This window comes from Staurois parvus, unplaced genomic scaffold (assembly GCF_062004578.1).
Source record: "Staurois parvus isolate SC_StPar_1 unplaced genomic scaffold, SC_StPar_1.0 ptg000377l, whole genome shotgun sequence".
In the NCBI taxonomy this organism is placed as follows: domain Eukaryota; kingdom Metazoa; phylum Chordata; class Amphibia; order Anura; family Ranidae; genus Staurois; species Staurois parvus.
The window spans coordinates 52,501-65,000 of record NW_028318173.1 but is presented as its reverse complement, the minus strand read 5'-3'; the positions used below and the strand labels follow the sequence as shown (position 1 = coordinate 65,000).

At 47.6% G+C, this 12,500-nt stretch overlaps 1 protein-coding gene across 1 annotated transcript in view; it reads right to left on the bottom strand.

Annotated features, from left to right (window-relative positions):
- Nucleotides 1-12,500, bottom strand: part of BTK (Bruton tyrosine kinase) — a 70,868-nt gene that overhangs the window by 42,258 nt on the left and 16,110 nt on the right. The window contains exons 3-4 of the mRNA XM_089685511.1: nucleotides 12,073-12,171; nucleotides 9,591-9,656 (exon numbers count right to left, since the gene is read on the bottom strand). Coding sequence (XP_089541637.1) covers nucleotides 9,591-9,656; nucleotides 12,073-12,171 — 165 coding nt within the window. The remainder of the gene's footprint in view (nucleotides 1-9,590; nucleotides 9,657-12,072; nucleotides 12,172-12,500) is intronic.

Here is a 12,500-nt window from a genome sequence, read left to right as displayed (position 1 = left end):
CTGTCACTAATGTTGGGGGTTATTATTGTATCCACTGACACCAATGTTGAGGGTTATTATTGTATCCACTGACACCAATGTTGGGGGTTATTATTACACTCGCTGACACCAACGCTGGGGGTTATTCTACTCCAACATCTTCAGTGTGTATTGCAACATGAGAAGGTTGAAGCTGAATAAACAGCCCATATCAGAGGTGCGACAACTTCTCTGGCCCATAGGGGCGCACAGGGGCGAGAGCGGAACTGGTCACACAATACGTATTTTCCGGCAGCCTAGCTGACATACATCAGATTTCTGTCCAATCAGTGCTCACCGTCTTAGAAAGAGCTGACCACGGGTTCAGTTTTATTTCTTCCCGGAGACACAGAAATAAAAATAGCTGGCTCAGACTTTTATAAATAACTTCCTCATCACTAACCCTTCCTCAGCCGTGCTGCACAGCCGTGCGTCCAGCGTCAGATATTTGGGTTCATTGCTTTGCCAAGTGCAGCATGATAAGTAATGTGCAAATCTAACACTAAAATATGTTTTTTTTTGTTTTCTCCATAAGGTTGGCACCATTTAAGTTCAGACATCACCCAGGAATGCCATCTACTTCATGGACTGAGATGTCGGCTCACAATCCTGTAAATCCTGATGCCTTTGGGATTCTTGGGTGTGTTCAAAAAATGTCTGACACAGATCAGCCCCTTACTTTGTGACTTGCTACAGTCCGATCAATAGGAGAGGGCAGCAAATGTATTGTAGAGAGTCTCGGCATGGATGTACAATGGCTGCACTTGGCTCCTGGATTATATGAAGTTTGGGAGGACAGATTGAATTTCTCGCACAGGTGTACCGGCTCCTCCCCTTAAGTCTTGCACAGGTGTACCAGCTCCTCCCCTTCAGTCTTGCACAGGTGTACCGGCTCCTCCCCTCAAGTCTTGCACAGCTGTTCCAGCTCTTCCCCTTCAGTCTTGCACAGGTGTACCGGCTCCTCCCCTTCAGTCTTGCACAGGTGTACCGGCTCCTCCCCTTCAGTCTTGCGCAGGTGTACCGGCTCCTCCCCTTCAGTCTTGCACAGGTGTACCGGCTCCTCCCCTTCAGTCTTCCACAGGTGTACAGGTGTACCAGTCTTGCACAGGTGTATGAAGTTTGGGAGGACAGATTGAATTTCTTGCACAGGTGTACCGGCTCCTCCCCTTCAGTCTTGCACAGGTGTACCGGCTCCTCCCCTTCAGTCTTGCACAGGTGTACCGGCTTCTCTCCTGAACTGAAATGGCTAACTTTGATTTCACTGCACACTGTGAGCTTCTCACAATGTGTGCATTTGAAGCTGCAGCAAGTTGGATAGAGTCCGCCTGACTTGCGGGAATATGTGACCATTTCTGGGGTCTGGTCCTGATGTTGGTTGAGAAGTCCTGGCTTATATTCAGCGTTCCAATTCATTTCGAAGGTGTTCATTAGGATTGAGATCAAAGCTCTCTTGAGAGCATTCAAGCTTCTCCACAATAATCTGGTCAAACCATGTCTTTATGGAGCTAGCTTTATACACAGACAGGGGCACAGTCATACAGCGACGAACTAAAACCTTCAGGGCCCTGGTTAAAATACGACCTTTGTAACCCCTGCAGTTCCTCCGACACTGGTATCTGTAGTTTTGTTTTTGTTATTTTATTTTTATTATTTTTTTGTTACAAGATTATTTTTTTTATTTTTTTTTAGCAGCCCCACTGGGGGGGGGGGGGGGGCTTTGCTGAGATATCAGGGTCTGAACAGATCTCTGATCAGCAGCGTGACTAGAATCTTCAGGGCCCCAGTGCAAGAAACCATGAAGGGCCCCAGGCCAGGGACCTTCCCTTCGAGCCCGGTGGAGGAACCCCAGAGCCCAGTCACAAGTATGACCTTTGCAACCCCTGTAGTTCCTCCGACACTGGTATCAGTAGTTTTATTTTTGTTATTTTTTTTTTTGTTACATTTTTTTAAATTTTTTTAGAAGCGCCACTGTGGGGCTTTGCTGAGATATAAGGGGTCTGAACAGACCTCTGATCAGTGGCGTGACTAGAACCTTCAGGGCCCTGGTGCAAAAAACCATGAAGGTCCCCGGACCCCCAGCCGGGGCCCTTCCCTTCGAGCCTGGTGGAGGAACACCAGAGCCCAGTCACAAGTACGACCTTTGTAACCCCTGTAGTTCCTCCACCTTTGGTATCAGTTTTTTTCTGTTTTTGTTTTTTTACTTTGTTTGAGATATCAAGGATCTGAACAGACCTTTAATGTTTCACTTTTGAGACAGAGAAAGGCGGCAGTGGACACATCCCTCAATCTCCTTCGCTGCAGCCTCAGCTGCACAGAATGAATGGACAGAAATAGCTCTGTACAGAGGCCCCCCGTTCATTCATAAACTCAAGTATAGTAGGCACAGTTTACTATGCCACGTTTCTGAATGAACAGAGTCAGTGATTGGTACAGATCACTGACTCTCCATTAGAAAAAGAGAGTGGTTCCCCACTCTCTGTCCTGACAGATCCCCTGTAGCAGCCGGCTGGAGAGGGTAACCCGACAGCAGTGGGGGGACAAGGGTCTTCCAGCCACACCACACTACTGTACCTCCCCATTCTCCAGCCACCCTGCACTGTTACTGCTAAACCTCCTCCCCTCCTCTAGCCATCCCATGCTGATACGGTTGTACCCCCCCAGCCTCCAGTCACCCCACTGGTACTGCTGTACCCACCCCCACGTCTAGTGATCCCGCGCTGGTACTGCTGGACCCCCCCCCATCTTGCAGCCACCCCACACTGGTACTGCTAGACCCCCCTCTGTCCTCCAGCCACCCCATGCTGGTACTGCTGCAACCCTGCTGGTACCCCCCCCCCCGCCCCAAATCCCCAAGTGGTTGGGGGTTCAGGTTTTAATGCCCCCTGCCCCAACCTGACACCCTTGGGTGACTGCCACCAGCCCTGCCAGCCTGCATGGTCTGGAGCTGGGCTTCCTGTCCCTAGGAGAGATGGGCTTACTGTTCCTAGGGAAGATGGGATCCCTATTCCCAGGGGAGATGGGGTCCCCATCCCTAGGCAAGATGGGGTTCCCATCCCCAGGAGAGCTGAGGTCCCTAGCTGAATGGGGTCTTTGTCCCCAGGAGAGATGGGTCCCTTTCCCTAGAGAAGACTGGGACCCTGTCCACAGGGAAGATGGGGTCCCTGGCTGAAATGGGGTTCCTGGTTCCTGTCCCCAGGGGAGATTGGGCCCCTTTCCCCAGAGGAGATGGGGTCCCTGTCCCCACAGAAGATGGGGTCCCTTGCCAAAATTGTGTCCCTGTCCCCAGGGGAGATTGGGTCTCTTTCCCCAGAGAAGATGGAGTCCCTGTCCCCAGAGAAGATGGGATCTCTGGCCGAAATGGGATCTCTGTCCCCAGGGGAGATTGGGTCCCTTTCCCCAGAGAAGATGGGGTCCCTGTCCCCAGAGAAGATGGGATCCCTGTCCGAAATGGGATCTCTGTCCCCAGGAGAAATTGGGTCCCTTTCCCCAGAGAAGATGAGGTCCCTGTCTGAAATCGGATTCCTTTCCCCAGAGGAGATGGGGTCCCTTTCCCCAGAGGAGATAGAAGCTCTGTCCCCAGAAAAGATGGAGTGGGGTATGGGATCATGTATGTAGGAGATGGGGTCACCTCACTCACTGTGACCAATTTGCAGGGTCAGGTTGATGAAATGTGAGTACTACTAAGAAGGACACAGCGCTGCGGCCGGCCGCCCTACAAGCAGTCATCCATGGTCGAATGGGATCCCTCCAGCAGCAGCACAGACAGGGCAATCAGTCAGCATGGGAGGCCGCATTGGCGCTCCACAGGCTGTGTATCTGTGTATGATGGGGGACGAGGGAGGGCAGGAAGAAAAGCTTGTGGTGGCTCTCATAGGGCTGCTGAAAGTTGGTTTGTCCAGGAGAAGTGTGCATTGGGGGGGCTCTGTACAAAGGGTGGGATGGAGGTGAGTCAGGGGTGCCCAGGACACTGGACTGAGTGGCGCTCTATTGGGCAGGAGAGAGGGACCACCCGAGGAAATAGTTGGGGAATGTAAAAATGAATAGCAGCCAGTGCAGAAGGGCAGTAGGGTCTGCTACCTTCCCCCGTCATCCAGCCACCCGGGCTCTGATACTGCAACCCACCACCCAGCTGCCTAATGCTGGCACCGGCCCTGCGTACGGGGGTGGGGTCACGCAATTGTGACCCCTGCGACCCCTGCAGTCACAGCGGAACAGAAAAGGGTCTTCACCAACTGGTACCACAAGGTTAGAAGACCTCGATTAACTACTGAGTCTTACCAGGACCCTTCACTGGGGATACCAGAGCTCCACTATGTAGTGGCCGCGTACCTTTGCCTATATAGTGTACGTTTTCTAAAAGGAGGTGAACCCGTTCCGTTGGGGGGAGGTATTCTGATACTAATTTAATTGGAATATCATCAACATTATCTTCTTAGAAAAATATAATTAAACGCCAGCGATACCATTTAAACCGAAGGGGAGGTTTTTCTTGTTTCTCTTTACAAAAAAAAGGATAATTGTACGCAGAAAGTACAAAAAGTACAAAGAGTAATTAAGTGTGAAATCCGTTCCTTGCAGGCGCGTGCTGTACACTCAGCATGACAACGGAGATTTCAAATGTATCTTCTTGAGAAAAAGAATTGAAAAAAGAAGGCTGAGATCAGGAGAGCACATGGCAGATGTTTTTTTACGGTCTGTTGAGCGCAGTCCCCTCCCCTCCCCCCACCACCAGACGATGCTCAGGATAATTATAGTCTGGGGATCATTATTATTGGTTAGGTAGCTTTCAAATGGCTGTAGTGTAACATACCGTTCTATGTCTAAAAGAGAAAAAAAAATAAAATGTATCAATAACATTTCTCTTCCATAGAGGCCGATGGAACTCATGGCTAAGTGGTTAGCACTTCCGCCTGGCAGTACTCGGGTCGTCTGATCGAATCTCCTGCCTGAAGTTTGCATGTTCTCCCTGTGCCTGCGTGGGTTTCCTCCGGGTACGGACTAACAACTCATGGGGCCCCCGGGCAATAGGGGATCATGGGGCTCCTGTATCCTCGCCCAAACTCAAATCACACCCAAAAAAGCCTATGAAAGGTACCAGGGGCATCTCATGGGGCCCCCTACTGACCCTGGGTCCTCGGGCAGTGCCCAAGTTCCTGAATGGTCAGTCCGCCCCTGCTCCTGTTTCCTCCCAGACTCCAAAGACATGCTGGCAGGTAAATTGGCTCCTGTCTAAATTGGCCCTAGTATGTGTATGTATAGATCACACACAAGGCAACCTAAGTAGGTAGCCTTGGGCCCAGTGGGTGTGAGGGCCTGACCATGCATGTCTTCAATTACACAGCCCCGGGTTCCTCTAGACCAGTGGTTCTCAACCTGTGGGTCGCGACCCCTTTGGGGGTCGAACGACCCTTTCACAGGGGTCCCCTAAGACCATCAGAAAACACATATTTCCGATGTGTAAAGAGCAGCTACTGTGTAGAAAGCAGCTACTCTGTTAAAAGCAGCTACTGTGCTGAAAGCAGCTACTGTGCTGAAAGCAGCTACTATGCTGAAAGCAGCTACTGTGCTGAAAGCAGCTACTGTGCTGAAAGCAGCAGTATTGGAGGTAAAACGACACTCATGAATTATAATTTCTGGGTAAATAATTTTATGGTTGGGGGTCACCACAACACGAGGAACTGTATTAAAGGGTCGCGGCATTAGGAAGGTTGAGAACCACTGCTCTAGACGTTCTCACTTCTTTTTCACCACAGGGGAACCCTTGAAACAGTTTGGTCCTTTTTACTTATTTATTTCAGGTACTTATATACCGCCATCAATTTACATATACATTGTACATTAATACATTCACATCAGTCCCTGACCCTCAAGGGGCATACAATCTAAGGTCCCTAACTCACATTCATACATACACATACTAGGGCCAATTTAGACAGGAGCCAATTCACCTACCAGCATGTCTTTGGAGTGTGGGAGGAAACCGGAGTACCCAGAGGAAACCCACGCAGGCACAGGGAGAACATGCAAACTCCAGTCAGGTGGTGCTGTGGTTGGGATTCAAACCAACGACCCGAGTACTGCCGGGCGGAATGCTCACCACTTAGTCACTGTGCTGCCCAAATGTGTAAAATTTTTGGAGGCCTTTACCAAAATGTGCACATTTTTGGATGTTTGCCAAAAGTGTTTGGATGAAGTGCTAACCATTTAGCCCCTTGCCAACCAGCAACACAGCCACAGGCATCCTCCCGGGTATTGTCTTTTAGAGCCGACAGTCATCTCAGTTATAAAACCAATTAAGAGCGGCTAACTAGCTGCTGGATTGCTTTTACAAGCAGCAGGAGGACACTTCTCCCGTCTCCCACCACCTTCCCGCGGCTTCATCAGGCTGTCTCACTGGGGACACGCGATCGACCAGCCGACGCTTCCGTTGGCTGATCATAGAGCCGAACAAAGACCAGATTGGCTTTGTTCAGCTCTATGATAGAGTACCCTGGAAGCAATGAACTTACATCACTTCCGGTTTCCATGGATGTAAATGGCGCCATTTTTTAAAATCTTGGTGTGATCAAATGCTTCTGGAGGGCAGAGGAGGAATTTGAGGGTCTTATGGACCCCCCAGATCCCTCCATAAAAATACCTGTCACTGCCTATTGCCATCACAGGTGAGGTTTTCATTCCATGTGATAGCAATAAAAGTAAAAAAAAAAAATTTTTAAGAGCCCTGCCCCCCCCCAAAGACGAACGCACGCGTCGGTCCTGCAGGCACACAGTCGAAGTATCACCACGAACGTCAGATCATAGCCAGTAATTCTAGCACCAGACCTCCCATGTAAATCTAAAGTGGTAAACCGTAAAGGCTTTTTAACCCCTTCAAGTCCGGACACTTTCACCCCCTTCCAATCCGGACACTTTCACCCCCCTTCCAATCCGGACACTTTCACCCCCTTCCAGTCCGGACACTTTCACCCCCCTTCCAATCCGGACGCTTTCACCCCCTTCCAGTCCGGACTCTTTCACCCCCCTTCCAATCCGGACACTTTCACCCCCTTCCAGTCCGGACACTTTCACCCCCCTTCCAATCCGGACACTTTCACCCTCTTCCAGTCCGGACACTTTCACCCCCCTTCCAATCCGGACACTTTCACCCTCTTCCAGTCCAGGCCAATTTTCAGCTTTCAGCACTATCACACTTTGAATGACAATTGCGCGGTCATGCAATACTGTACCCATATGAAATTTTTAGCATTTTTTGAGACAGATAAAACTTGTGGTGGTATTTATTCACAACTGGGATTTTTAGTTTTTTTGCTAAATAAAATGAAAAAGACCAACAATTTTGGAAAAAAAAAGTGTTTTTCTTATGCAATTTTGCAAATAAATAATCGTTCTTCACAAATCTTGGCCAAAATGTATTCAGCTATCTTTTTGGTAAAAAAAAAAAAAAAAAACCCAAATTAGTTTATAAAAAAATTATAATTTTTTAAAAAACATTTTTGCATTTTTTTTTTTTAAATATTATTTATTTTTAATTGTTTTACATACTGTCCCCCTAGCAGTACAGTGTTCACCATAGTGATACTGTACTACTTGTGGGGGGTGATGAAGATTTTTTTCCCCTACACCGATTGCTTTTACACCCGTAAAGGCTATAAAAGCAATAATTTCTATTTCTCTCTGGCTGCATTCCTGCAGCCATTGAGAAATACTGTGAGAGCTGTGATTGGTCACAGCTTGTCACATGGTACAAGGCTGTTGTAAATAGCCTTGTACCATGTGACCTCTGTGATCATTCACAGATTTCACATGTAGTAAGCAATGATGTCAGGAACTGACATCTTGTTTACTACTGTTCATGTGATCACAGATTGGCCAATCAGGGATCACATGAATTGGGACCTCACACAGAGGTCCAGTACAGCGATCTGTGTTCCGCTGTGTCTGGCGGACACAGCGGTCACATATCGCGGAGCTGCACACTCCTGGGGAGCATGCACAGGCAATGGATGGATGCTGGGGGATGTTTAGAAACGTCCCCCACATCGGCAGGAAGAGGTTAAAGCCTCGCCTATGGATAGCAAAATTTACACCGTTTGTCGCCGTTGCACGGGGCGCAATTTTTAAAGCGTAACGTGTTTGGTATCTATTTACTGGGCATAACATCTTTGGTATTTTACAAAAAAAAAATTAGGTTATGTATTATGTTTTTTTTTTTTGCATTAAAATTCCCAAAAAGTTTATTTTCTTCCAAAAAAAAGTTTGTTTGAAAAACAGCTGCGCAAATACTGTGTGACAAAAAATTTCAAAACCCACCAATTTATTCTCTAGGGTACTCTGTTTAAAAAAAATATATAAATTATATATATATATATATATATATAGATTCATCCAGGTAATTTTTAGGTCAGAGCTGAGGGCTCTGTAGTTCATTTCCCTGATACCTCCCCCTGCTCTAGAAACTTGAGAAGTTTCTAGAAGGCAGGGGGTGGGGGTGAGGAGGGGGCATACTTAAGGGATCTTGGCCAATCCCCAAGCAGGAGGCTTGGCATGGGGCCAGGGCATTCCTTAAATATGAGAAGAGCCTGATCAGCAGGAGGAGTAGTGTTGGGTGGAAGATGGAGTGAAGGTTGGAGTGTGGAGCCTGGGAGGTGGCCTACCTGCAGGCAGGAGCTCTCAGCCTCAACTGTCCCCTGAGAGAGGACAGCCTGGGAAGCAGAGAAGGAGCCAGCCCAGTGTAAGACCTGAAGGCAGCCACTAACCCTAAAGCTTGCAGAAGACTGGGTGTGAATAATCCTGCACCCCCTGGGCCGGATAAGGGGAGAGGGCAGTCAGGTGGCAAACCCAGCTAGCTCAACGTCTGGGGGCTGCTTTTATAAATTAGCAGTTTCTGGGTCCCCTTGCCAAGGGATTCCCTCAGCTGAGTGGAGAAGAGGATTCAAATGTTGTCGGAGGTGCTACACCAGAAGGGTTGGAATGCTCTTCAAAGAAGAGACTTATGTTCCTTGGATATCCCATACACCCCCCAACCCCATCCAAGTTCTAAACCCCTCCAAAGAAAACAAGCTCAAGGACTGTTTACTGACACCAGTGTGCAAAGTGTGAAGAAAATGCTGTTCAGAACTATAGAGGGACCCAAAATTTAGCAACTCCTAAGGGGGTAGTGCTACACGTGTGACAGCTGCTGTGCCCTATGTGGTGGAACATCCATAGAGCTTGATTCATCTGAATGAAAAAGGCGTTAAAGCAGGGTCTGCCCCACGTGGACACGGAATATCACCTACTGCAGCCAAGAGAGTGCTATGAGCAGAGCCAGTCCTAGGGGCAGGCAGAAGAAGTGTCCGCCTTGGATGCTCTAGCAAGGAGGGGGGGGGGGGGATGCAAAAAATGGCAGGACCCAGAGTTCAGCTTTAATTACCAAGACATGGACTTAATCGAGTACCATGCTAATATGTTGGTGAACGCCCTTTATTACAAGAACATCAACTGTTCCCCAGAAGCCAGTGGCTTTTCTTGTTATATAGTCCTCTGTCTCACCTGGAATGGGTATGCAAATTTTATATAGTCCCCTATCTCACCTGGAATGGGTATGGGAATCGCTCTATGATAGAGATCTGTTCGGTATCTGCAAATTCATCTCTGTGCTTTAAAAAAAAAAGAAAAAAAAAAGGAAAAGGGTAATAAAAGAGTTCAAAGTATTACAGACATGCAAAACGGAATTTTAATTCTTTTGTGATCAAAGGTCATTGATGTGCATTCTAAATGTAGCAGCATCAATATACTTTGGTTAACTAGACAATGACTCAATTATTAATTTGCATAACAACATTTTTTTTATTTTTATTTTTTTTAAATAAGGCTTTTGTTTGGCTTCTTAAGAGAAGCTAGGTTCAATGTACCAAATATTATTGCTCAGAAGGCTGTTTTCTTAGTCTATGTATATGACTTTCCCGAGGCCTCAATTGGTTCCTCAGTTCCTGTGCTGGTCCTTTATATATGGGATTTAAGTCCTTTGAGGATTCCTGTGGGTCCCCTGCCTGCTACGTGCCTATTTTTTGCACCCCCATACTTGACCTCTGCAGTTCCCTCTCCCCGCCTTGAACCAAGAGGAGGCCTCCTCCCTTGTGCCCTGAGGGGTCCACTACTGTCCTGCGCATATTGGTTCATTATGTAAGTGCTAAACGTTATAACAATGTTATTTTGTGTTGTTGTTTTGATATATATCCTTGTTGTCTAAGTATATGTATTTTTTCTAGATACATACAGTAACTAGCCCCTGAGGAAAAGACTGGTGTCCCGAAACATGTTGGGCATTCCCTACAGTATCTGAATGTTCCTCACCCCTCTACAGGATTATTCTGGTGGTAATTTCTATGCTGTAACCACGGTTTGCCATCATTACGACTGTTTGGTGGGTCTTGGGACATTCACTGTGGGTTCGTTGTACAATAATATTTTATCAGATACTTTCTACATATGATGGGATGTTAAATAGAGGAACCTTTCTATTATATACCACTTCTCAACCCACGTGTGTTATCTCCTCAGCACTCTGTTCCCAGACATGCATGTTAACCCTTCAGCACTCAATGCATTCCCGCAACTATTCCCTTCCTTATGTGTACTTGCCCCTCAGAGTCATGTCACCAGCACATGTGGTAATCCTCAGCGGACAGTCCCTAACACATATGTAATTATCCTTGCCTTTGGTCCAGTCCGTAGCAGTGGTCTCCAAACTACATCCTTTTTCTTGCACTTACCCAGCTCTCTTGGACAATATTCCTCCAAATGATGTGAATGATGGGGGGGGGGGGTATTTCTCCTACTGACACCAAAGATGTGGCGCTAATCCTCCCACTGACACCACTTTCGGGGCACTATTTATCTCACTGATACCAATGATGGGGCACTATTCCTCCCACTGACACCAGTGATGGGGCACTATGCCTCCCACTGATACCAATGATGTGGCAATATTCCTCCCAATGACACCAATGATGGGGAACTCTTCCTCCCACTGATACCAATGATGTGGACACTATTCCTCCCATTGACACAATGATGGGGCACTATTCCTCCCACTGACACCAGTGATGGGGCACTATGCCTCCCACTGACACCAATGATGTGGCACTATTCCTCTCACTAACACCAATGATGGGGCACTATTCCTTCCACTGACACCAATGATGGGGCACTATTCCTCCCACTGATACCAATGATGGGGCACTACTCCTCCACTGATACCAATAATGGGGCACTATTCCTCCCACTGATACCAATGATGGAGCATTATTCCTCCCACTGACACCAATGATGAGACAGTATTCCTCCCACTGATACCAATGATGGGGCATTATTCCTCCCACTGACACCAATGATGGGACAGTACTTCTCCCACTGATACCAATAATGGGACGCTACCCCTCCCACTGATACCAATGATGGGACACTACTGCTCCTGCTGACACCAATAATGGGGCACTATTCCTCCCACTGACACCAATGATGGGGCACTATTCCTCCCACTGATACCAATAATAGGGCACTATTCATCCCACTGACACCAATGATGAGACAGTATTCCTCCCACTGATACCAATGATGGGGCATTATTCCTCCCACTGACACCAATGATGGGACAGTACCTCTCCCACTGATACCAATAATGGGACGCTACCCCTCCCACTGATACCAATGATGGGACACTACTGCTCCTACTGACACCAATAATGGGGCACTATTCCTCCCACTGACACCAATGATGGAGCACTATTCCTCCCACTGATACCAATGATGGGGCACTATTCCTCCCACTGACACCAACGCTGAGGCATTATTCCTCCCACTGATACCAAGGATGGGGCATTTCTACACCTAGTAGCTGCAGTCTGACCCACCTAAAGCCTGAAGGATAGTAAACTGGCCCGTTGTTTAGAAGGTTTGGAGACCCCTGGTCCGGAGACATACAGAACCACCTCACCCATATAGGATCTCCAACAAGCAAAGTGTCCACTAACCTATGGCCGTTTAGTGCTGGTGTGCATAAAGCCTACTTACCAGTATTTGCCTTTCTGGAGGTGGGTTTTCCTCTGGTTCTACACATTCCACACAGACCACCTTCTCTAAGTCTACGAATCCCTTTTTACTTCCACGACGCTGTCAATTAAAGAACATAAATGAAAAGCTCTCCAGTATTTTAATAATTCAAATTTACTTTTTTTGTAATGTTCTGTTGGTAAACTAAAGCTAAAGACCCAAATTACATACAAATACGGGGCTGTGCCTTCCACCTGCACCAAAACGCTGGGATCTAATGCATCGGAGTTCAATGTCTTTGGTGAACTTTTCAACCCAAAAGGAATGGAGGGAAGCTGCTGTATATGTATATATTGGGAGGCCTTGCACACCTTGGTCCAGGCCAATCCCTAGGAAGGCTCTGTTACCCAGTGGGCCTTAATATAGGGACACTGCTGCTTGGGAGGTTA